The sequence below is a fragment of the Prunus mume genome, linkage group LG1 (genome assembly GCF_029339155.1).
Source record: "Prunus mume cultivar Tortuosa linkage group LG1, ASM2933915v1, whole genome shotgun sequence".
Classification (NCBI taxonomy): domain Eukaryota; kingdom Viridiplantae; phylum Streptophyta; class Magnoliopsida; order Rosales; family Rosaceae; genus Prunus; species Prunus mume.
In genome coordinates this window covers 24,832,954-24,858,175 of record NC_142698.1, presented here as the reverse complement: position 1 = coordinate 24,858,175, position 25,222 = coordinate 24,832,954, and the positions used below count along the sequence as shown (strand labels likewise).

At 36.9% G+C, this 25,222-nt stretch overlaps 2 protein-coding genes, 1 long non-coding RNA gene and 1 pseudogene across 3 annotated transcripts; 2 read left to right on the top strand and 2 right to left on the bottom strand.

The window, feature by feature from the left end:
• The first annotated feature begins 281 nt into the window (after nucleotides 1-281).
• LOC103321628 (WPP domain-associated protein-like) lies at nucleotides 282-4,936 on the top strand. Its single transcript, XM_089044214.1, has 6 exons — nucleotides 282-1,725; nucleotides 2,012-3,032; nucleotides 3,146-3,272; nucleotides 3,507-3,608; nucleotides 4,544-4,624; nucleotides 4,738-4,936. Exons 1-5 carry the CDS (start codon nucleotides 294-296, stop codon nucleotides 4,601-4,603), a joined length of 2,742 nt encoding a protein of 913 aa, XP_088900340.1. The 5' UTR covers nucleotides 282-293; the 3' UTR covers nucleotides 4,604-4,624; nucleotides 4,738-4,936.
• Nucleotides 4,937-7,703: 2,767 nt separating this feature from the next.
• LOC103321670 (17.3 kDa class I heat shock protein-like) lies at nucleotides 7,704-8,077 on the bottom strand (annotated as a pseudogene).
• A 3,983-nt stretch (nucleotides 8,078-12,060) lies between these two features.
• Nucleotides 12,061-18,057, bottom strand: LOC148921399 (uncharacterized). The gene is made up of 3 exons (XR_016127291.1): nucleotides 17,954-18,057; nucleotides 12,306-12,386; nucleotides 12,061-12,192 (listed from the first exon to the last, which is right to left on the bottom strand). It is a non-coding gene; the product is annotated as an uncharacterized LOC148921399 (long non-coding RNA).
• A 1,798-nt stretch (nucleotides 18,058-19,855) lies between these two features.
• Nucleotides 19,856-20,626, top strand: LOC103321529 (18.5 kDa class I heat shock protein-like). Its single transcript, XM_008223346.3, has one exon. The coding sequence runs from the start codon at nucleotides 19,959-19,961 to the stop codon at nucleotides 20,433-20,435; it is 477 nt and encodes a 158-aa protein (XP_008221568.2). The 5' UTR covers nucleotides 19,856-19,958; the 3' UTR covers nucleotides 20,436-20,626.
• Nucleotides 20,627-25,222: the final 4,596 nt, after the last annotated feature.

Here is a 25,222-nt window from a genome sequence, read left to right as displayed (position 1 = left end):
GGTACTGTGTTTTTTCTAATGACTTAGATACTGCTCTCTCTCTCTTGTTTTCTTCCATTTTTGTTGGGTCCTAAGCAGGTCCGTTTATAATTTGTCTCACACTTCCAAGAAATTTAGTTGATTCTACAATATTAGAATTATTGGGACTTCTTTTTTTCATCATGGTTTACGATTCTCACTCGGTAAGCTTCTGAATTTTTATTTTTTTTTCTTTCTGAAATTTTGCAGTTCAACAAGTCTGCATAGTAAATTGGTATTTGTTGGGGCCTAAGTGATTGGAGAGTATATAAATCATGAGTAACGGTGTTCAATCATGCAATGGAGGGTTGCAGCTTAGCAATGATGTGAAGGAGAATGGTAATGGGGATGTTGACCTTGTTGAGGAATTTGATTCTTATTGGCAAGATATCAGTTACCGGTTGACCGTGTCTAGGGTGGTGAGTGACACAGTCATCAAGGGTATGGTACAAGAGGCAGCAGAGAAAATTGCTGAAAAAGAACTAGAGGTGACTAAATTGAAAGAAATGTTAAATGTTTACCATGTGGGTGTTGAAAATGAATTCTTGGCGTCTTTAGCAATGCGCCAGGAGTCAAACAGACTTATTAAACAAGGTACCAAAGACAAGATGCATCCTAGCTTTCTTGAAGCTATTTTAGAGTACGATAGAATAGAACAATCTTTGAGCAGCTTAAGAGGAGCAACTAAAGAGGAGTTTAAGAAGCTCGAGGCAGAAATTGATAGCATAAGAGGCAGCTCAGTTAAGATAATTTCTGAGTTGTTGGGTTTGAGTGACATACAGCAAGATAAAGTTTCTGACAGATGGGGGATTGGTGTAGATAGGACGCTTAATTGTCTAAAGAGTGCTTTAGAAACTGGCTTTCAACGGGTGGAACAAATGGTTCGCTTGTCAAAGGCTGATGTACATGAGTGGCAACAGGAACAGGAGTTTAAAGCAGAAATTGAAGCATTTGTGATGAGGAATTGCATTTGGAGATTCGAAGAAAAAATTTGGGACCAGTTTTATAGTGATAAAAATGTGAATGGGCATGGAAGGATGAAAGAGAGGATATCAGGTTTACGTCAGGAATTGGACGCCATTTCTAAATCACTATCTGTTTCTGACTTTGCGCAGCTATCTTCTCATGGATCCTTGGAAGGTGATGAAGAAAGTAATAATTTTAAGAAGGGAGAGGTTTTGAACGATCTTAAATCATCATCTCCATCTTCAGCAACATCACCACCAACATCAACATCATCAGCATCATCATCAGCATCTAGTTGGGAAAAAAATGGCACGCAAGATAATTCAGAAATAAATATGTCAATAGAAGAATTGATAAATTATTATAATACTGAGATGACGGAGTTGAAGAGAAATCATGAGTCTAAAGTGCAGGATATGACTGAACAACTATTCAGCCTCATGAGGGAATTGTTGAAAGAACGGGGATCTTCTTTGCCATCAAAGAAGAATAAGGAGTTTGACATGCTGAGGAGGAGAATATCTGAGGTTATTTCTAAATTAGATGACATTCTTGTCGAAAATGAGCAAAAAGCCACATTTGGTATCGATGAAGAAAGTCTTAGCCGTTTGAAAGATGGACTGGAATCACTCCTTTCAGAAAACGCCCAGCTCAGAGATTTGCTCACAGATAAGAAGAGGGAAATTAAGTGCCTTTCACTGCAAGTTTCTGAAGCTGCAGAGAAAATGTCAGAGCACAATGGTGAATCTTCTGAAGCAAAGGAGCGATTGGAACAAGATGCAGCAGCTGCCTTGGAAAAGGAAAAGGAGCGATATGAATTAGCTGCTCAAGAGCTTGAAAATTTAAGGGGCCAGCTCAGAGATTTGCTCACAGATAAGAAGAGGGAAATTAAGTGCCTTTCACTACAAGTTTCTGAAGCTGCAGAGAAAATGTCAGAGCACAATGGTGAATCTTCTGAAGCAAAGGAGCGATTGGAACAAGATGCAGCAGCTGCCTTTGGAAAAGGAAAAGGAGCAATATGAATTAGCTGCTCAAGAGCTTGAAAATTTAAGGGGCCAGCTCAGAGATTTGCTCACAGATAAGAAGAGGGAAATTAAGTGCCTTTCACTACAAGTTTCTGAAGCTGCAGAGAAAATGTCAGAGCACAATGGTGAATCTTCTGAAGCAAAGGAGCGATTGGAACAAGATGCAGCAGCTGCCTTGGAAAAGGAAAAGGAGCGACATGAATTAGCTGCTCAAGAGCTTGAAAATTTAAGGGGTGAAATTGAAGATTTGAATATGGAGTCCATCATCATGCAAGAACTAGTTGTAGTTATATTCAGAGAAGCCTTGAAGGATGCTGAGCAGAAACTCAATAACCTGAACATGATATGTACCAATGAAAAAGGACTTCGGGTTTCGCTTGAGATGGAAAATCTAGAAAAAGGAAAACAACTAGAAGTTGAGGTTGCAAGCAAAGAAAAGTTGAACCAAAAAATAATCTTTCTGGAAGAAGCAAAGGAGCGATTGGAACAAGATGCAGCAGCTGCCTTGGAAAAGGAAAAGGAGCGATATGAATTAGCTGCTCAAGAGCTTGAAAATTTAAGGGGTGAAATTGAATATTTGAATATGGAGTCCATCATCATGCAAGAACTAGTTGTAGTTATATTCAGAGACTTGAAGGATGCTGAGCAGAAACTCAATAACCTGAACATGATATGTACCAATGAAAAAGGACTTCGGGTTTCGCTTGAGATGGAAAATCTAGAAAAAGGAAAACAACTAGAAGTTGAGGTTGCAAGCAAAGAAAAGTTGAACCAAAAAATAATCTTTCTGGAAGAAGCAAAGGAGCGATTGGAACAAGATGCTGCAGCTGCCTTGGAAAAGGAAAAGAAGCGATATGAATTAGCTGCTCAAGAGCTTGAAAATTTAAGGGGTGAATCAAATGCTCATAAGGCATATATTTGCGAGTTAGGTCAGAGGCTTCTTGATGTCAATCAAGAGAAGCAGAATGCTGTGTCTTTGTTTGAACGTAGAGTAACACGAGATATTTCAGGAAAATCTTCAAGGTACTTGCTCAGTTATTGTTACCTATAAGTGCTTTACCTGTAAATGCCTTTCGTGCTCTAAGTCTGTGCTCTACCTTTAATGCCTTTTTGTATTTCTGTGATTTTGTTTCCAGGTTGAAGAGTTTGAGATCTCAATTGCATTCACTTAAACAAAAAGCTAAAGTACTTGTAAAAAGAAAGATTCTATACAAGCGGGGATTTGAAAGGAAATGTTCTGACCTTGAAAAAGCTGAAGCCGAGGTATGTAAATCAGATAGGTATTATGCATATTTCAACTTGATGTTTCGGCCTCGGATTGTCTTTCATGCTATGAAACTCATGGAATTGAATAGTTTCTTGCATATACTTACGGCAGAAGATGGTTTGAGATGTATTGTTGGATGATAGAATGCTACGATTGGAAGTTCTTTACAGACTTTAATAAGCGTGTAATTTTGTGGTATATTTAATGGATCATTTCTCACTGGATTTCAGGTTGATCTTTTGGGGAAGGAGGTGGACACTCTATCGAGCCTTGTTGAAAAAATATACATGGCCCTTGATCATTATTCACCAATATTGCAACATTATGCTGGAGTAAGTTGTTTTCTTCTTTTGATTGGTGATTTATCAAGCTTTCTCTACCTTACTTTTATATTTTCGGGGTACCTGTGTGCATGGATGAAATTGTTGATTCGGTGGAAATATCGGTTGTTCGTATTTTAGAAAATCTGCGAAAACATAAAGTAAAATTTTACAGAAACAATGAAAATTAACTTGAAACATGAAAAATGTGGGGAAAAAAAGCTTTTCAAAATGGGAATAGGTAGGATGTTGGGATTCGTTACTAGTTATTTGTGGATTTAGTACAAAGTTAAATATTTTTGGGATTTAGTTGGAAGGCATTCTTATCTATTAATGGGTACTTGGTTGTTGGTTCGCACTATTGTGCACTATTATGCGGAACACACACAAGATCTTTTTATCAATGGACTACGCGAAAAAACAAACCACACCAACGATGAAGGAAATTGAGCGCACACACACACAAAAGTAAACAAACCAACTAGGAACACAAGAAATTTATAGATGTTCAGTAACGTGCCTACGTCCTCTCCAATGATCACTTTGAGAAATTTCACTAGAAGAATAAGAACAACTTTGGTTTACAAGAAAAGCCTATTAGCTCTCTATTCTCTCAAACCCCAGCTCCCTATCCTCTTACCATTTTGGTTGATGCCCCTTGTTTTCTAGATTATACCTTTAACCTAACCCCAAAAGTCCTATTTATAGCTTATTGGACTTAGGTTACAAGTCTACTTAAGAATAGGAAACATAAACCCTATTAGATTAGGCTAGAAATCCCACACACAAAAAGGTTGGAACACGTCAACCACGTCCAAAACAAGTCAGGACATACAACGTTACCTATGGTAAGCCAAAAACACAACACACACAACCTAGAGTCGTGAATGCTTGATGTACAGACAAAATCATCCATGTATTGATTCAACTTTTGTTGTGCTTTGCAGATATCTGAGATCCTGAAGCTCATAAGAAGAAAATTACGTGGAGAAACTAAAGCAGTTTGATCTGTCTTTTGACTCGATAAGGTTTCAATTGTGTAGGGTTTATTTATAATATTAGTGCAAGAAATAGGTATATCATTAAATATCTCTTTTATCTATTAATTTGACATTGTTTTTTTAATATGTTTTGATGGCAGATGGGCTAATCCTCGAGGTGACAAGAATCGAATGCAGGGTAACCAAGGTTAAAGAAAGATGCTTCATTTACAGTTGTGGTGTGTTTAGTTTTCAGTGTGTTGTATGTGAATAAATTTAGAGTTGTAATAAGCACTGAGGGAGCCATTTATGTAATATGTTGAATTTCAATTTATTATGTAAAATATGTAGTGTAATATTTGACTCAGAAGCGTTGAGTTTTTATTGATATTGTGGCTCGGTTTCGGATTTTTCTTGTCCACTCTCTTATTGTTCTTCTCTTTTCGTCTTATTAAAATTTCTGCTGGAGTTTATGGCAAAACAGAAATAAAGCTGTTATGGAAGGACGTTCTTGTGCACAAGATGTGATCTTTAACAGAGTCCATTATTTGGCTGGTGAATATGGAAGTCTTGTGGAAGGGGAACCTAAATTAATTATAGAGAAACAAACCAAATGGTCTCCTCCTCCTCCAGTTGGTAAATATAAACTGAATGTTGATGCTGCTTTTATTCCCGAAACAGGTGTGGGTGGAATTGGTGCTGTTGTTAGAAATGACAAAGGGGAAGTGATGGCAGCTATGGCCCTTCCTCTTGCCAATGCCACCTCATCTAAACATGCAGAGATCATGGCGCTTCTTTTCGGGATGAAATTTGCCCGAGATGCTGACTTTTCTTCTATTTTAATTGAGTCTGATTCACAAGGGGTGGTAAATTATGTAAAGAAGGATGAGGAAGAGTCTTGGGCATCTTATTGATGATATTAAGAGGAGTCTGCAACAATTTGAAGATGTTATTATCTCTTTTAGTCCAAGAGGGGGTAACCAAGTAGCCCATTTTCTAGCAAGGCATGCTCTTAATTGTAATACTATGGTAACTTGGATTGAAGAGGTTCCACTTTGGCTGGAATCAATTGTAAATGATGACATGGTTGTATCCTCTTAATTGTTATCAATGAGATCTTCTTTCGCAAAAAAAAAAAGAAAAAAAGAAAAGAAAAAAAAAAAAGAACCCATTTAGCTCTCTATTTCTCATACACTCTCGCTCAAACTCACTCTCTCTCTCTCTCTCTATCTCTCTCTTACTTAATCTAACCTTAAAAGTCCTATTTACAGCTCATAGAACTTGGGTTACAAGTTTATGAGGAATAGGAAACAAAAGCCTAACCAAATTAGACTAAACCCAGGGCTAAGGTTCGCTCCAAAACTTGGATTCAAGTTGAATATCAAACAAACCCTTAAGATTGCACTAGCTTTTCCATATTTTTCACTACGCATTTGACATGAATAAAATTTCATCATTAATCATACCAAATCTGTGAAACTTCTCACAATATGTGTACTTGCATACATATTGTAACATGATAGTTAACAACAATGAAGAGACTCTGAGTTATATCATTTTAGGAAAGTGCAAAGATGGATATCATTATTGTCTTATGTTTTCTTGATAGCAAGAATATTTTTGTGAGAGAATGAATATTATTTAACTCCCATATTCTTCTTCTTCTTTTTTTAATGTTCATATCCATGAACAAAGTAAATTTACATGAGATATTGGGAGAAACTAACAATTTCAAGTAAGTTTTATTTATTCTATTTCTTTTTAATTTGAGATAATTATTCAACATATTACATTAACTTCAATTATAACTTGGGTTGTGTTTGAAATTACAGTAACCTAATATTACATTAACTATAATGTCAGGCTAATGGTGCATATATTGCTCTTTGTCAAAAGAAGGAAAAAGATGAGACCCTTACACTTCTTTATTGGTTTTATCCACCTGCAAAGCTTTTTAGAGAACTTCTACGATCAAACTCGCTCTAGACGAGTTCGACTAGCATTCAGGTTCCACATAATGCTATTCTTAATTTTATAAATATTATTAATCACTTGAGTTATAAGTCTTTTGCACTAGATAAACGTGAATTGAATGAATTAAAGGTAACAATATTTATTCAACTCCATATTCTCTTATAAACTTTTTCAATTGTCTTGCAATCTCAGTTTACGTTTCATTTGAAGTACTTAATAGCCGAACTTAGTTTTCTTTGAGAATACTAATCATTGATCTTTGTCAGGAGGCCAACTCTGGCTGGCATGGCAATGATGCCTCTGTTTTTGCCTAATGGAAGAATAGAATATTTCTTGCAACAGCCTGGAATCAACCACACGTCCCCCCTCTGCATTCCGCTACATTTTAGAAGTGGAATTAGAGGTGATGATGATGACAACTCGAGTGGTGAAAGGAGCATTGGTGAGAACAATCTTTTTTGTTTATAGATAAGAGTAGTTTAGAGCTATTACCCGTATAAAGAATTTAGCAATTTCACGTTTAATATTGTATTACACACGTAGGTACCTATATTTCAATAATATATCCATGTTTTGTACACGTCTTAAAGACTCGGTAAAATTCACATTTTTCAAAAAGCAAATGTACACTACTTGTATTTTTTATAAAATTTTCAATACACACAAAATTAACATATTATACACATAATTATCACATATTATTGAATATAAATAATATATGTTAAAAAAAATATTATATAGTGACAGAACTTTTAAGTTGTAATTTGCCAAATAAAACATGTACATATGTTATTGGTTTCTATAAAGTATAAACTAATGCAACTAGGAGGGTCCTTTTTTTTATTTTATTAAATAGTATAGCCGCGCAGCTATACCGTTTAAATATAATGTATTTAAATAGTATAGCCGATCGGCTATACTACAGTTTTTTAAATATAAAATGCTGTCGCTGATCGGGTATACTCGGTTCTTTCCAATTTCTTTAGAAAGAAATAATATAGCCGGACGGCTATGCACGGGTTTTCCAATTTTTTTAATTCTTAGACAATAGTATAGCCGCGCGGCTATACTACTCTGTTTTGCCACAACAGAAGAAAATCACTTAAAATTTGGTAACGGTGATGGAGCAGAGGCCATCCATGATCTTAAATTCTCAATTAATTTCAATGGCTTTAACATCGGCCTTTTTCACCTCTGCCTTGGGAACAGTGACCCTCAGAACCCCATTCTCCATTGCAGCCTTAATCTCGTCTACCTTCGCATTCTCCGAGAGCTGAAACCTTCTGTACGTTCCTCTCTCCGCTAATCTGAAGCATCCTGTCCTCATCAACCTCCACCTTCATCTCTTCTTTCTTCAGCCCCGGGAGGTCTGCCTTGAACACGTGGGCTTCTGGGCTCTCCTTCCAGTCGATTCTGGTGTTCAAGAAAGCTGAATTTTCCCGTGGAAAGTGATGAGGAAGAAGGAACTGGGAAATCCTTGAAGGGGTGGAAAATGCTGCTTCGCCGAAAGCTTGGGATGATCGACATTGTATTGTAAATTGATGAAAACTCTGGGGTCTTGGGTTTGTTTGGATGATGAGGAAGTTTGAGTATCCAATTCGAGTGTTACTGATCTAATTTCCCGCTTCGCTTCAACTTCCAACGTTTGGATATTACGGAGGGTTTTGGTTGCGTATTTATAAGAAGCCCAAGATTTTTTTAGTAATGACTGGGCCTTCAAAATCGGTTTTATGATTTTTTTTTTTTCTTGAACTTTCTAGGACTGTTGAGAAAGTGGGCCTCCGAGATATTATTAGCTCAAATGCACTTTCTTTTTTATAAATTTCGACTCTATCAAACTTACAAATAGTTAAATAAAATCTAATCAGTCGTCACACCATTTTTAAGTGGAATTGCTCACATATGGTTAACATGACATGAACAACAACGAAAATCTTTGGTTTCTATCATTTAAAGGAGAAGTGTGTGTGTGTGGATGAATTGCTCTATTATTTTTCGTTTTCTTAACAACTTGAATGTTTTTGTAAGAAAAATGTGTAATAAATTGAAATTTTCAATATTATATTCTTATTTTGGTGACAAATAATATTATATTGAAGAGTTATTGTGGGTATTTTATAAAGTATTTTTGGATTGAAAATATTGAATTTAAGTATTTTTTATCATTTAAATATTAATGGGACAATGTAATTTTATATGAGACATTGGAAGAAACTAACAATACCATCTACATAGTGACGGACCCACAGAGGCGCAAGGAGGCTCAAGTGCACCTCCCCTCGCCTACAAATACCATAGAAGTCAGTCATCTTGAGCTCTTGGGCAGCTGGGTGGTTGGACAAGAATGCCCAAAACCTGTTTTTGGAAAGGTTGGAGTGAAGAGAAATAGCAGCAAGCGCGATCTATTTTTATGTTTAATGATCTGACCAAAACAAATTGTTTTAGACCAGATCAATTAATGATCTTATCAAGTAATTTTATTCTTCTTTCATATGGTATAATTTGAAGTTAATTACTTATTTAAGGTACAATAGCCAATCATAATAGGTTACTTAATTTCTAGTTCAAACTAATGTGTTTTTAACCTCATTGTTGCAATGAGACGACAAATATGCTGACTCATTATGAGCTACAAGAGCGAGGTTAGTTCTATTGGTTGGAAGAGGGTCAAGTTTGGCTAAATGATTGTATTGATAGTAACCAACATCTTATCTTAATGAAATTCTTATATTTAGATAATAAATAAATGTTAGAAATACCATGAGAAAATTATAAAAACGTGAAATGACGAGAAAGCCCTTGGAAAAGGGTGTCGAGCTTGTCATATGTCATTATTCATAATCAGAGGTGTTAAATTGTAACATGACACAAAGTTTAGATTCAAATTAAAAACGTACAATTCATAATTTTACAAGAAACCACTCATTTTATTAATAGCAACATTCATCACACAAAATCATATTGAATTTGGTTGCTTATTTATAAGCAGCCCAAGAACTTTCCAGTAAAAACTGGGCCTTGAAAAACGGTTTTGTGATATTTTTTTTCGAACTTTCTAGGACTGTTGAGAAAGTGGGCCTGAGATATTTTATTACGGGCTCACAGTTAGTTTTTCTTTTTCTTTTGATGTTTGAACTTCGAAGTTATCAAAATTACAATAGTTAAATAAAATCTCATCCATCGTCACACCATGTTTGTGAGAAACTTCATACAATATGTGGAATTGCTAACATATCGTTAATGTGATAGTGAATAACAATGTAAGAACTTCGGTTTTTATCATTTAAATGATGGATTGCTCACTTATGCATGATTTATATTCATATTTATGGGATAATGTAATTTTATATAGACATTAGAAGAAACTAACAATATCATATTTACAGCAGCAGCAACCTCAATAATGGCCGCGGCAACTGTAATGATGAGTGCAACCCACATGTCAACTATGGATGGCGATGGCGGTGATTGATGGCATTGAAAGTTGATGTTTTTGGTACTTTTGTGTTCAATAATTATTGTCTCTACTATTATATAATACCACTTAGTTTTGTTTTTTTGTTTGTTTTTGGTTCTATGATGGTGAAGAGTGAAATAGTGGACAATCACAATGTGATATTGTGTATTTTCATTTTATATTTTGCAATACTTATGTAAGTTTGATTGTTAATTAACTGAGAAAGAAAGGACCCTTTTGTTTGCAAGAATGATTAATTGATTTTGAGTACATGCCATAAGCTTGTGAGTCTTGTGCACAAAAAAACCCGCTTCAATATCGATAATCAAATGGTTTAAGGATTTTAATTTTAAGAAGGGTAGCAATTCAAGCTAGTGTATCTTACTTGTGCTGGATTGATATAAGTTCGGATGAAAAATATTTTCTTAAACATGTGTGTTTTGATCAAATTTTAAGTTGTATTGGAAGGCCTTTTAAAATTCTTACATAGGCTTGATCTCAGATTCTCTTTATTCACTATATGGCCATTAAAAACTTGCCTTTGAGAACATTTATGGACAAGCTTTGAACGATAAAAATGGAAAATTAGACCAATGTCACCTACTCAACTGCGGGGTAAAGATATATCCCGACAACATTTTGCAGGGAAAGATATCCCAACAAATTTTGACGTATAAATTGTTGAGACAGGCGTCTAGCAAAATACAATTGCCAAAAAAAAAAAAAAGCTTTGTAAGTCGAGTGATAAGAGACGGACATCTAAAAAAATACAATTGTAAAAATAAATATTTATAATATAAAAAAACTTTGTAAGTCGAGTGATAGAAGACGGACATCTAAAAAAATACAATTGTAAAAATAAATATTTATAAAAAAAACTTTGTAAGTTGCCCTAACACGCGTGAATAAAAAAAGGCCTCTCGCATGAGCCGAAGCATGTGCAGAGAGGCTTATAAAAAAGATGACCTTATAAAAAGATCCAACGGCCAAAATGTTAATTAACTAGTCTAACCTCAAAATTATCCTAAAGTACGTAAACTTGTAAACTTGTAAACTTGTAACCCAAGTTCTATGAGCTGTAAATAGGACTTTTAAGGTTAGATTAAGTAAGAGAGATAGAGAGAGAGAGAGAGAGAGAGAGAGTGAGTTTGAGCGAGAGTGTATGAGAAATAGAGAGCTAAATGGGTTTTTTTTTTTTTTTTGAAAGAAGATCTCATTGATAACAATTAAGAGGATACAACCATGTCATCATTTACAATTGATTCCAGCCAAAGTGGAACCTCTTCAATCCAAGTTACCATAGTATTACAATTAAGAGCATGCCTTGCTAGAAAATGGGCTACTTGGTTACCCCCTCTTGGACTAAAAGAGATAATAACATCTTCAAATTGTTGCAGACTCCTCTTAATATCATCAATAAGATGCCCAAGACTCTTCCTCATCCTTCTTTACATAATTTACCACCCCTTGTGAATCAGACTCAATTAAAATAGAAGAAAAGTCAGCATCTCGGGCAAATTTCATCCCGAAAAGAAGCGCCATGATCTCTGCATGTTTAGATGAGGTGGCATTGGCAAGAGGAAGGGCCATAGCTACCATCACTTCCCCTTTGTCATTTCTAACAACAGCACCAATTCCACCCACACCTGTTTCGGGAATAAAAGCAGCATCAACATTCAGTTTATATTTACCAACTGGAGGAGGAGGAGACCATTTGGTTTGTTTCTCTATAATTAATTTAGGTTCCCCTTCCACAAGACTTCCATATTCACCAGCCAAATAATGGACTCTGTTAAAGATCACATCTTGTGCACAAGAACGTCCTTCCATAACAGCTTTATTTCTGTTTTGCCATAAACTCCAGCAGAAATTTTAATAAGACGAAAAGAGAAGAACAATAAGAGATTGGACAAGAAGACCACTAAAAAACAAGAAAAATCCGAAACCGAGCCACAATATCAATAAAAACTCAACGCTTCTGAGTCAAATATTACACTACATATTTTACATAATAAATTGAAATTCAACATATTACATAAATGGCTCCCTCAGGGCTTATTACAACTCTAAATTTATTCACATACAACACACTGAAAACTAAACACACCACGACTGTAAATGAAGCATCTTTCTTTAACCTTGGTTACCCTGCATTCGATTCTTGTCACCTCGAGGATTAGCCCATCTGCCATCAAAACATATTAAAAAAACAATGTCAAATTAATAGATAAAAGAGATATTTAATGATATACCTATTTCTTGCACTAATATTATAAATAAACCCTACACAATTGAAACCTTATCGAGTCAAAAGACAGATCAAACTGCTTTAGTTTCTCCACGTAATTTTCTTCTTATGAGCTTCAGGATCTCAGATATCTGCAAAGCACAACAAAAGTTGAATCAATACATGGATGATTTTGTCTGTACATCAAGCATTCACGACACTAGGTTGTGTGTGTTGTGTTTTTGGCTTACCATAGGTAACGTTGTATGTCCTGACTTGTTTTGGACGTGGTTGACGTGTTCCAACCTTTTCGTGTGTGGGATTTCTAGCCTAATCTAATAGGGTTTATGTTTCCTATTCTTAAGTAGACTTGTAACCTAAGTCCAATAAGCTATAAATAGGACTTTTGGGGTTAGGTTAAAGGTGTAATCTAGAAAACAAGGGGCATCAACCAAAATGGTAAGAGGTTAATAGGGAGCTGGGGTTTGAGAGAATAGAGAGCTAATAGGCTTTTCTTGTAAACCAAAGTTGTTCTTATTCTTCTAGTGAAATTTCTCAAAGTGATCATTGGAGAGGACGTAGGCACGTTACTGAACATCTATAAATTTCTAGTGTTCCTAGTTGGTTTGTTTACTTTTGTGTGTGTGTGCGCTCAATTTCCTTCATCGTTGATGTGGTTTGTTTTTTCGCGTAGTCCATTGATAAAAAGATCTTGTGTGTGTTCCGCATAATAGTGCACAATAGTGCGAACCAACAACCAAGTACCCATTAATAGATAAGAATGCCTTTCAACTAAATCCCAAAAATATTTAACTTTGTACTAAATCCACAAATAACTAGTAACGAATCCCAACATCCTACCTATTCCCATTTTGAAAAGCGTTTTTTCCCCACATTTTTCATGTTTCAAGTTAATTTTCATTGTTTCTGTAAAATTTTACTTTATGTTTTCGCAGATTTTCTAAAATACGAACAACCGATATTTCCACCGAATCAACAATTTCATCCATGCACACAGTGTTAGAGTTTCTGTAATGCAAGTTTGTTTTGATTTGAATAAGCTCCTATTTTTCAGGAGCTAGTAGTTCATTTAAGTTAGGAGTTGATCAGGTCAAGTATTTAGTTGCCACAGTCTTCGGGATGTGGAGACGTGGTTTGCTTTAATTTGTTTTTCAGTTGTAATGGCTATTTAAGCCAAACATGTTCTGTTAATAATTATTGGATTATTTCACGATCTTTACAGCTTCTTAGAGCTAGGTCTTTGATACTCCAACAATTGGTATCAGAGCCCTTAACAGGGCCTGACTGTGAATACGAGAGATTGAGAGTTCTCTTGAAATGGCAGAAGGAAGCAGCACCTATGTGCCTAAGTTTGTAGGGCACTATGATCATTGGGCTGAGCTGATGGAGAATCTGCTTCGTTCCAAGGAGTATTGGAATGTTGTAGATCGCGGCATCATGGTGAATGTCGCAGGCGGCACGGTCTTTTCCTCAGTGGTGGCAGAAGGAAGTCAACCCACTGATGCTCAACGGAAGGAGCATGAAGATAACAAGCTGAAGGACTTGAAGCAAAGAACCTTCTCTATCAAGCAATCGAACGAGATGTGCTTGAGACCATTCTTGACAGAAGCTCCTCAAAGGCAATCTGGGACTCCATGAAGCAAAAGTTTCAGGGTTCAACGCGGGTTAAAAGGGCACAACTGCAGTCTTTACGTTGTGATTTTGAAGTTCTTCGCATGAAGGAAGGAGAATCGGTGAATGCTTACTTTGCTCGTGTTTTATCCATAGCCAACAAAATGAAGGCTCATGGAGAGAATATGAGTCAAACAATGATCACGGAAAAAATCCTTCGATCAATGATTTCTAAGTTCAACTACGTAGTATGTTCGATTGAGGAGTCCAACAACATGACTACAATGACCATTGACGAACTTCAGAGCAGCCTTCTTATGCATGAGCAAAGAATGAAGGGTCAAGGTGAGGAAGAGCAAGTCCTCAAGGTCACCCATGAAGACAAAACAGGAAGAGGTAGGGGACGAGGAGCTGGGAGAGGTGGACGTGGTAGAGGAAGACAAACCTTCAACAAAGCCACGGTTGAATGCTACAAATGTCATAAACTTGGGCATTTTCAAAACGAGTGTCCCAGTTGGGAGAAGGGTGCCAATTATGCCGAGTGGGATGAAGAGGAAGAGCTTCTACTGATGGCTTACATTGAGGACAAGAATGCCAAGAGAGAAGGTGTTTGGTTCCTAGACTCAGGATGTTCTAACCACATGTCAGGAAGCAAGGATTGGTTCATGTAGATGGATGAGCAATTTAGACACTCAGTAAAGTTAGGCAACGGTGCAAGGATGACTGTGATGGGAAAAGGGAGCATTAAGCTTGAGACCGAAGGTTTAACCCAAGTGGTAAGAGATGTGTTTTACATTCCTGAGCTCAAGAATAATTTATTGAGCATTGGTCAACTTCAAGAGCGAGGACTTGCTATTGTCATGAAAGATAGGGCGTGTAAAATATATCATCCTACGAGAGGTCTTATTATGCAAACTCTAATGGCAGCTAATAGGATGTTTGCTTTACTAGCCACTATGATTACTCAGCCTTCAAAATGTCTAATAGCAAGCACGGATGACTTATCAGACCTGTGGCATCGTCGTTATGGTCATGTGAACAACAAAAGCCTCAAAGCCTTAGAAAGCAAGCAACTTGTCAAAGGACTTCCCTAACTCAAAGCCATGAACAAAGCATGCACAGTGTGTCATCGTGGAAAACAACATCAAGCAGCCATTCCTAAGAAGAGTCAATGGAGGGCTTCAAAGAAACTTCAATTAGTTCATGCTGATTTGTGTGGTCTAATCACTCCAACTTCAAGCAGCCTAAAAAGGTATTTGTTGTGCTTTATCGACGATTTCAGTAGAAAAGCTTGGATTTATTTCTTAACCGAGAAGAGTGAAACTTTTTCTATGTTCAAAGTATTTAAAAAACTGGTTGAAAAAGAGTCTGGGTGTGATATATGTTGTTTGAGGACAGATAGGGGAGGTGAGTTCACTTCCAAGGAGTTCAACGTGTTTTGTGTTGTTCATGGCATTAAGAGACAACTCACTGCTGCCTATACTCCTCAACAGAACGAAGTGGCAGGACGTAAGAATCGAACCGTATTAAACATGGTTCGATGCTTGCTTTCAGAGAAGGAGATGCCTAAACTTTTTTGGCCATAAGCAGTTCGATGGGGATTGCATGTGTTAAATAGGAGTCTAACTGTGGCAGTAAAAGGAAAGACTCCTGAAGAGTGTTGGAGTGAAAAAAAACCCAATGTCGAATACTTCAGAGTTTTCGGCTGCATTGCTAACGTGCATATTCCTGATAAGAATAGAGTAAAGTTAGATGAGAAGAGTCATAAATGCGTGTTTCTTGGAATTAGTGAAGAATCTAAAGCCTATCGGCTTTATGATCCTACGGCTAAAAGGGTGATTGTTAGTAGGGATGTTGTGTTTGAAGAGAATGAGAGCTGGAATTGGAGGAGGAGTGATGAAGACGTGAGGAGTGATGTCTTTACTTGGGTAGATAGTGATGATGGGGAAATCAGTGACTATGATGAGGAAGAAGAAGAAGAAGGTGAAGATGAGGAAGAACAAGTAGAAGGAGCTGATTCGGGTACAGAAGAGTTGGAAGGAGAAAATGATGCTGCTACACCAGAGGAGAGAGTTAAGAGAGCACCTCGATGGATGGAAGACTATGTTAGTGGAGCTGGTCTTTCTGATGAGTCAAACTTGGCTTGTTTTATGGTACATGATGATCCAATATGTTTTGATGAAGCAGTGAAAAAACAGAAATGGAGGAAAGCGATGGATTTGGAAATGGAAGCTATAGAAAAAAATAAGACATGGGAGCTTGTAAGTCTGCCGAAAGGGATGAAGAAAATTGGTGTCAAATGGGTTTTTAGAACAAAGTTGAATGAAAAGGGAGAAGTAGATAAATGCAAAGCACGTTTGGTAGTCAAAGGTTATGCTTAGAGGTATGGGATCGATTACAGCGAGGTTTTTGCACCTGTGGCTCGTTGGGACACCATAAGATTGATCTTGGCTCTAGCTGCACAGAAAGGGTGGATTGTTTTCTAGCTAGATGTCAAGAGTGCGTTTCTTCATGGGGAATTGAAAGAGGCAGTATACGTGGAGCAGCTAGAAGGCTATGTTCGTAAAGGAGAAGAGCATAAAGTCTTGAAGCTTAAGAAAGCTCTCTACGGCTTGAAACAGGCTCCAAGAGCACAGCAGAATCGAAGGATTCTTCATGAAGGAGGGTTTTGAGAAATGCAGTCATGAGCACACACTGTTCCTCAAACATGAAGTTGGAGGTAAATTCTTAATTATTAGCCTCTATGTGGATGATTTAATTTATACAGGGAATGATGTGGAACTATGTGAGAAGTTTAAGAAATCAATGAAGCTAGAGTTTGACATGAGTGATTTGGGGAAGATGAAGTACTTTCTAGGAGTTGAGGTTCAGCAGAGTTGTGAAGGGATACATTTATGCCAAAGGAAGTATGCTGGGGAGGTGTTGGAAAGGTTTGGAATGGGAGGCTGCAATCCCGTGAAAAACCCTATCGTGCAGCTGGTGAAAGATGGTGGAGAAGTCAGTGTGAATTCAACCTTGTTCAAGCAACTGATTGGCAGCTTGATGTACCTATCAGTCACTAGACCAGACATTGCATTTGTTGTTTGCATGTTAAGCAAGTTCATGGCAGATCCGAAAGTATCTCATATGGCAATAGCAAAGCGGGTTCTCAGGTATGTGAAAGGGTCTGTGAACTTAGGAGTGTTTTATGGAAGGGGTGCTGAGAATTTGGGAATAATTTATGAGAAAAATTCTGAAGTTGTTCTTAAGGCCTATACCGACAGTGACTATGCTGGTGATACAGATGATAGAAGAAGCACTTCTGGATATGTGTTTCTTCTAAGTGGTGGTGCAGTTGCATGGAGCTCAATAAAGCAACCAGTTGTGACCCTTTCTACCACCGAAGCAGAATATGTAGCTTGGCATGTGCTTGCCACAGTATCTGGATGAAAAGAGTACTCAACAGTCTCGGTTTCTCTTCATGTAAGTGTGTTAAGATTTTTTGTGATAATAGTTCAACTATCAAGTTATCAAAAAATCCTGTTCTCCATGGAAGAACCAAACACATAGATGTGAGGTTCCACTTCTTACGTGATCTGGTCAAGGAAGGTGTTGTGGAGTTAGTTCATTGTGGTACTAGTGAGCAGGTAGCAGACATCATGACAAAGCCTTTGAAGTTAGAGTCGTTTGTGAAACTGCGTGATCTGCTAGGAGTTCAAAGCATGAAGCTTATAAACTGACTTGCCTTCAGCTAGTGCAGTTTAGGGGAGGATATGTTAGAGTTTCTGTAATGCAAGTTTGTTTTGATTTGAATAAGCTCCTATTTTTCAGGAGCTAGTAGTTCATTTAAGTTAGGAGTTGATCAGGTCAAGTATTTAGTTGCCACAGTCTTCGGGATGTGGAGACGTGGTTTGCTTTAATTTGTTTTTCAGTTGTAATGGCTATTTAAGCCAAACATGTTCTGTTAATAATTATTGGATTATTTCACGATCTTTACAGCTTCTTAGAGCTAGGTCTTTGATACTCCAACACACAGGTACCCCGAAAATATAAAAGTAAGGTAGAGAAAGCTTGATAAATCACCAATCAAAAGAAGAAAACAACTTACTCCAGCATAATGTTGCAATATTGGTGAATAATGATCAAGGGCCATGTATATTTTTCCAACAAGGCTCGATAGAGTGTCCACCTCGTTCCCCAAAAGATCAACCTGAAATCCAGTGAGAAATGATCCATTAAATATACCACAAAATTACACGCTTATTACAGTCTGTAAAGAACTTCCAATCATAGCATTCTATCATCCAACAATACATCTCAAACCATCTTCTGCCGTAAGTATATGCAAGAAACTATTCAATTCCATGAGTTTCATAGCATGAGAGATGGAGGGAGTTCTTTGTCCGATGGGTACTCGTCCTTCACGCACGGATTTCTGATGGCTCCTTGTTTGATTGTCTTGGATTCCTAATTAGAATGGAGCACGACGCCAGGCTTTTCGTAAGGCTTTGGGCTGGGCTTGTATGTACAGTGTTGGGTCTTTAGCTTGTTACTTCTATCGTTTGACAGGTTTTCGTCAAGCTGCTGGAAGCAGTTTGCTTGTTGCATTTTTAACAAAGTATTTGGATGCTCTAACTAATATAGGGTTTCCTAAGCAAACTATTGTATTCTCTAAGGCATTGGGTCATGTTCTCTCTCTCATGCTAGCCCATGTGTTTGACCTCAAGAAATAGGCTTGAGTTTTGGGGCTCCCAAGCAGCCTAAAACTTCTATTTCTTGGCTTATCAATGGGCTTCATGAAAGCTTGTTACCATTTATACCACAACCCACTCAAGCAAGCCCCGGGCATTTGCGTGGCTTGGGCCCACTTAAGCTTGTAGCGTGGTTGAGTGTGAAATAATAATTTCCTGCTTAGCATGGCATGTCAATCGGCGTGTTTTAATTTTATCGTCCTTGAATAGAGGCATGATGGTTGATGAGGTAATTAGCATGGGCTCATAGAATTAGTGCTTATTTCAACTCTTAGCATGAGAGATTGCATATTTATTTGGCATGACATGTGGTCTTGGCTTGTGCAAGCATGAATGATGAATTTTGCATGCTCCAAACCAAGTCTTTTTCTTAATAAGTTGGGCCGAGAATTTATTTGGACCCAACCCTGGATTTTTGAGCCTCAACAAAGGGATATTAAAGAGGAGGAATCGAACACAAGACTTTGAGTGCATGAATAATTACTTTTACTACTTGAGTTACAAGTCCCTTGTAAAAAATTAAAATTAAAATTAGTCAAATTTGGTTCACTTGGTCTTAAGGGAAGTGAAAGTGCAGTTAAACTAGGTTATAGGGGTGGGCATTGGAATTAGAGAATTGAGGAACTAAATCAAACTAAACTTAAAAAAATTGGAACATTAATTTTGACTTGAACCGATTTGGTTCTCAATTTTGCCATTTAAAGACAGAACCGGACCAAGTAATGTTGGCCAATATATTAATATATATGTCTAACTCAATTTTATTATGAATTTAATACCAAAATTATAGCCTCACTTATATTCATCAAGGTCCAATCCTCCCGCATCTTCCTTCATATCCCTCATGGTCTTATATCCTCCATTCATGCTTTCAACACCATCATCCACTATCTTTTTGTTTTTATCTTTATAAATTCATGGATTGATTAATTTAGGAGAGTTGAGTATTATTTTTGGGTTTCTGAAGGCACAAGCTTAACAAAATATTTAAGTTTTATTCGATTCGGCTTTCAGAACAGAGGCAAACAAATCAAATGGGATGGTTCAGTCAAATTCGGTCGGTTTCACTGTTTCACCGGTTCTTTTTTTACCCTCAAACGTTCATGCGATCCATGACTCGTCAACTATTAGGAGCCCACAAAGAAGCCCACCCACAGATACCTGAGAATCCTAGAAAGTTTGAGAGAAGTCCATACAAACACGCAAGGCCCAGTTTATTCTAGAAATCTCTTCGGCCCCGTATAAATATGCAATCAATCCTCCAGCTTTCTCAACCAGTCAAGCAAAGCAGAAATTCTCTAACCACTACAAATCGACGCTCAAACTTTCTCAGCATCCAAACAAAACCCACCAATTTTTCCAATGTCGATCATCCCCAACTTCCGACGAGGCAGCATTTTCGACCCTTTCTCTCTCGATCTCTGGGAACCCTTAAAGGATTTTCCATTCCCTTCCTCCTCATCACTCTCCACATTCCCTGAATTTTCCCGGGAAAATTCAGCTATCCTGAACACCAGAATCGACTGGAAGGAGACCCCAGAAGCCCACGTGTTCAAGGCAGACCTCCCGGGGCTGAAGAAAGAAGAGGTGAAGGTGGAGGTTGAAGACGACAGGGTGCTTCAGATCAGCGGAGAGAGGAACGTAGAGAAGGAGGACAAGAACGACAAGTGGCACAGAGTGGAGCGCAGCAGCGGCAGGTTCTTGAGGAGGTTTCAGCTTCCTGAGAATGCAAAGGTGGACGAGATTAAGGCTGCAATGGAGAATGGGGTTTTAAGTGTCACTGTTCCAAAGGCAGAGGTGAAGAAGCCTGATGTCAAAGCCATTGAAATCTCTGGTTAATATCGTCTCTGTATTCTGACTGCAGGCACCTTCACATTTTGTATATCCACGTTTGATTTTGGAGTGTCAGTTGTCATCAATGTTGATATCAATGAAATGAGTGTGAGTGTTTGTAACATAATGGCTTGTAACTTGTTCCTTTTTAATATAAATGGATCGTAATTGAGGCTTTGCCTGGTTCCTGTTTTGAATTGCATTTGCATGTGTTGCTTTTCTGTTTTCAGTTCTCTCAGTTCTCCATTTAAAGTTACATTTACTTTTGTTTAGGAATTAGAGTCTTTTGATGTCTTACATGGGCTCTGTTTGCTTTTGCTTTACCCAAATCTTAATCTTAATCCTCTGGACTCAATGAATAAATAATGATGCCAAAAAATTTAATATTCCCCCGTACAGGCCAAAAAATTCATCCAAGTTTTTAGCCGCAATGATTCATCAACTTATATCCAAGTTTTATTGTGGTTATCTAATTCATTTTAAAAAAATTTGAAAAAACCGAGTATAGCCGGACGGCTATACTTTTTTTTTTTGAAAAAAAGGAAAAACCGAGTAGTGCCGGACGGCTATACTATTTATACTTAAAATATTTTTAAAACCCAGTATAGCCGGCCGGCTATACTATTTCTTTTTTAAATTTTTTTTGAAAACTCCGAATAAGCCTGATGCCAAAGCCATTGAAATCTCTGGTTAATATCGTCTCTGTGTTCTCTACTGCAATTCACATTATGTATTTCTTTGTTAGATTTTGGAGTGTCAGTTGTCATCCATGTAAACTCAAGCTTTTTTTGTCAATAATTGTCCAAATTCAGGTTTGAATATTAATGAATTGATTCATGTAGCAACCAGTTAATTACGTTCTTAATTTCCTTTTTAATGTGAATTTAATCCTAATTTCATAAACAAATTGGCCATTTACTGACTTTTAAAGTCAAATTTGAGCAAAACATTGGATTAACCAAAAAATAGGTACAAAGGCCTAAAAGGCCAAGAAATACAATGCTACAAAGGTAACCAAACCAACACTGAGCCCTTATAGACCACAGACGAACTAAACTAACAAGAAACAGAACAGCCAGAGCAACCATGAAAAGCATAGAGAAACGAAACAATAATCACAGAACTTCCCAAGTACAGTCTTGCAAGATTGATCATGTTTTGTTTGATATAGACTACTGCGGGTATAATTCAGCAATTGAGGCTTTATTAACAGAAAATGACAATGATTTGCTAGTTGGTTGATCAGATGAGTCAGTTCAACTATGCAGGACAAATGCTGGCTTTTTGAGGTAAACCAATATGGACACATCGAATTACTTCATTATTTGCATAAGAATCTCCTACATTTGGATCCAAATAAAGTAATGTGAGTCCAAATATCAGTATGAAAATGTTGAAACTCATCTAGCAATCAGTGTCTCATCTTATAATTCATAAACAGTGTAACCAATAATTCACATCTGATATCAATTCGATATCTCAATCAACCTGTTTATGCCGATTATGTGAACATAAACAAAGTTCTGTTATTACTTATTAACATTAACAACATGGATTTGAATTCAGTGTTCAAACCGAGCAAAGCTATGTGTTGGCAAGAGTCGTTGTTATATTAAAGTTACATTTTGCTTTTATGTTTTCAGTTCTCTCAGTTCTCTATTTAAAGTTGCATTTACTTTTGTTTCGGAATTAGAGTCTTTTGATATCTTACATGGGCTTTGTTTGCTTTTGCTTTACACAAATCTTAATCCTAATCCTCTGGACTCAATAAATAAATAATGATGCCAAAAAATTTAATATTCCCCCGTACAGGCCAAAAAATTCATCCAAGTTTTTAGCCGCAATGATTCATCAACTTATATCCAAGTTTTATTGTGGTTATCTAATTCATTTTAAAAAAAAATTGAAAAAACCGCGTATAGCCGAACAGCTATAATATTTATTTTTTTGAAAAATTAGGGAAAACCGAGTAGAGCGAACGGCTATAAAAAAAATAGAAAACCCAGTATAGCTGATCGGCTATACTATTACCAGTTAAAATATTTTGGGAAATGGCCCTCAGTGCCACCCATTTTATAATTTTTTGTCAAAATACCACACCTCCCCAAAATTTTTAAAACTACCACCTATAAATACATTTTTATTGCCCACTTATTGCCCACATAACACTTTTTCTGAAATTTAGTTCTCTCTCTCTCTCTCTGAAACCCAGTTCTTCCTCTTCCTCTTTGTTTTCTTCTCTACCCAAATCCAAACCCCAATTTCATCTTCCTCACGAAGAAGAAGATCAAGAACAACCTGCAAAACCCACAGCTTTGCCCTCAAAACCTAGTTCTTCCTCTTCCTCTTTGTTTTCTTCTATACCCAAATCCAAACCCTAATTTCTATCTCTCTTCGAATCCCTTTTGCAACCTAAACAAACCCAAACAAAACCATCTTTTCTAAATATGACAGCATGTGTTGGCATTAGGTGGCCATTGTTTGAGCATTTTGGTCCAATTTTGGGGGTTTTGAAGTCTAGATTTACGGTCTTCAAGAACAGCAATCGTATTGTGATTTTATTGCGGTTGTATTGTAGTCGTATTACTTTTGTATTGCTATGGTATTGCTGTATTGTAGTCGTATTACAAAAATAGTACAACCGCAATACCATAGCAATACAAAAGCAATACGACTACAATACAACCGCAATAAAATCACAATACGATTGCTGTTCTTGTGGTCTATAGTGAAAACAAAGAGGATTTGGGTAGGAATAAAGAGGTTTTTTTTTGCTAGGTCCATCTAGGGGATGCTGATGATGAATAAGATTCGTTTACTTTGTCCTTCCATGTTGACCAAAAATAGAATGGGCACTGGCCAGCCACCATTTCTGTGCAAAGCGTAAGCGTTGGTGATTTCTGTGCGAGCAAAATGGGGAGGATTGGTTTGCTTGTATCAGATTTCACAATCTCATTCATGTGGCTTTGGTCAGGGGTCTTGATTAAGATGTATCTGGGGTTTGGGCCATGAACCCACCAGTGAGATTATCAAATCCACTTTGTCAATTGTAAACATGTTCTTCTTAACTTCAAAAATTAGGGATTTCACCCGATTCCATTTCACTGTTGCTGCAAGACTTCATTTGGGTAGAGAAGAAAACAAAGAGGAAGAGGAAGAACTGGGTTTCAGAGAGAGAGAGAGAGAACACAATTTCAGAGAAAAGTGTTATGTGGGCAATAAGTGGACAATAAAAATGTATTTATAGGTGGTAGTTTTAAAATTTTGGGGAGGTATGGTATTTTGACAAAAAATTATAAAATGGGTGGCACTGAGCCATTTCAAATATTTTAAAACAGTATAGCGATCGGCTATCGTTTATTTATTTTTTTTTTTTGAAAACTCCGAATAAGCCTGATGCCAAAGCCATTGAAATCTCTGGTTAATATCGTCTCTGTGTTCTCTACTGTAATTCACATTATGTATTTCTTTGTTAGATTTTGGAGTGTCAGTTGTCATCCATGTAAACTCAAGCTTTTTTTGTCAATAATTGTCCAAATTCAGGTTTAAATATTAATGAATTGATTCATGTAGCAACCAGGTAATTACGTTCTTAATTTCCTTTTTAATGTGAATTTAATCCTAATTTCATAAACAAATTGGCCATTTACTGACTTTTAAAGTCAAATTTGAGCAAAACATTGGATTAACCAAAAAATAGGTACAAAAGCCTAAAAGGCCAAGAAATACAATGCTACCAAGGTAACCAAACCAACACTGAGCCCTTATGGACCACAGACTAACTAAACTAACAAGAAACAGAACAGCTAGAGCAACCATGAAAAGCAGAGAGAAACGAAACAATAATCACAGATGCTACCGCAGTATAATTCAGCAATTGAGTCTTCATTAATAGAAAATGACAATGATTTGCTAGTTGGTTGATCAGATGAGTCAGTTCAACTATGCAGGACAAATGCTGGCTTTTTGAGGTAAACCAATATGGACACATCGAATTACTTCATTATTTGCGTAATAATCTCTTACATTTGGATCCAAATAAAGTAATGTGAGTCCAAATATCAGTATGAAAATGTTGAAACTCATCTAGCAATCAGTGTCTCATCTTATAATTCATAAACAGTGTAACCAATAATTCACATCTGATATCAATTCGATATCTCAATCAACTTGTTTATGCCGATTATGTGAGCATAAACAAAGTTCTGTTATTACTTATTAACATTAACAACATGGATTTGAATTCAGTGTTCAAACCGAGCAAAGTTACGTGTTGGCAAGAGTCGTTGTTATATTACACTCACACATTGATTCATATCACCACAAACCCAAGAAGAACATTCAACCCAGACCCACCAAGAGGATGATGACGAGACTGATAATGATTATGATGAGGGTAATGACGAAGACAACAACGCTAATCATGATGATGATAGTGTTTTCTCACTGCATGGAAAACCCGCGGCTATACTATTCCGTTTAAAAAACTGGTATGGCCACCCGGCTATACTATTTCTTTTGAAACATTAGGGAAAACAGTGTATAGTTTTAAATTTTCTTTGAAGGGTAAAAAGTGAATTTCAAAGTTTACAAAAATGGTGCTGGCTAGGTTGAGTGAATTTTGAAATCCAGTGGTCCATCACTCGTCTAACTGTGTTATGAGCCCACAAGAAGCCCCGCCCACAGATTCTAGAGAATCCTAGAATTTTCCAGAGAAAATCACAGAAGCGTTTGCAAGGCCCAGTCTTCACTAGAATATTCTTGGCTTCTTTTTAAATACCCAACTAATCCTT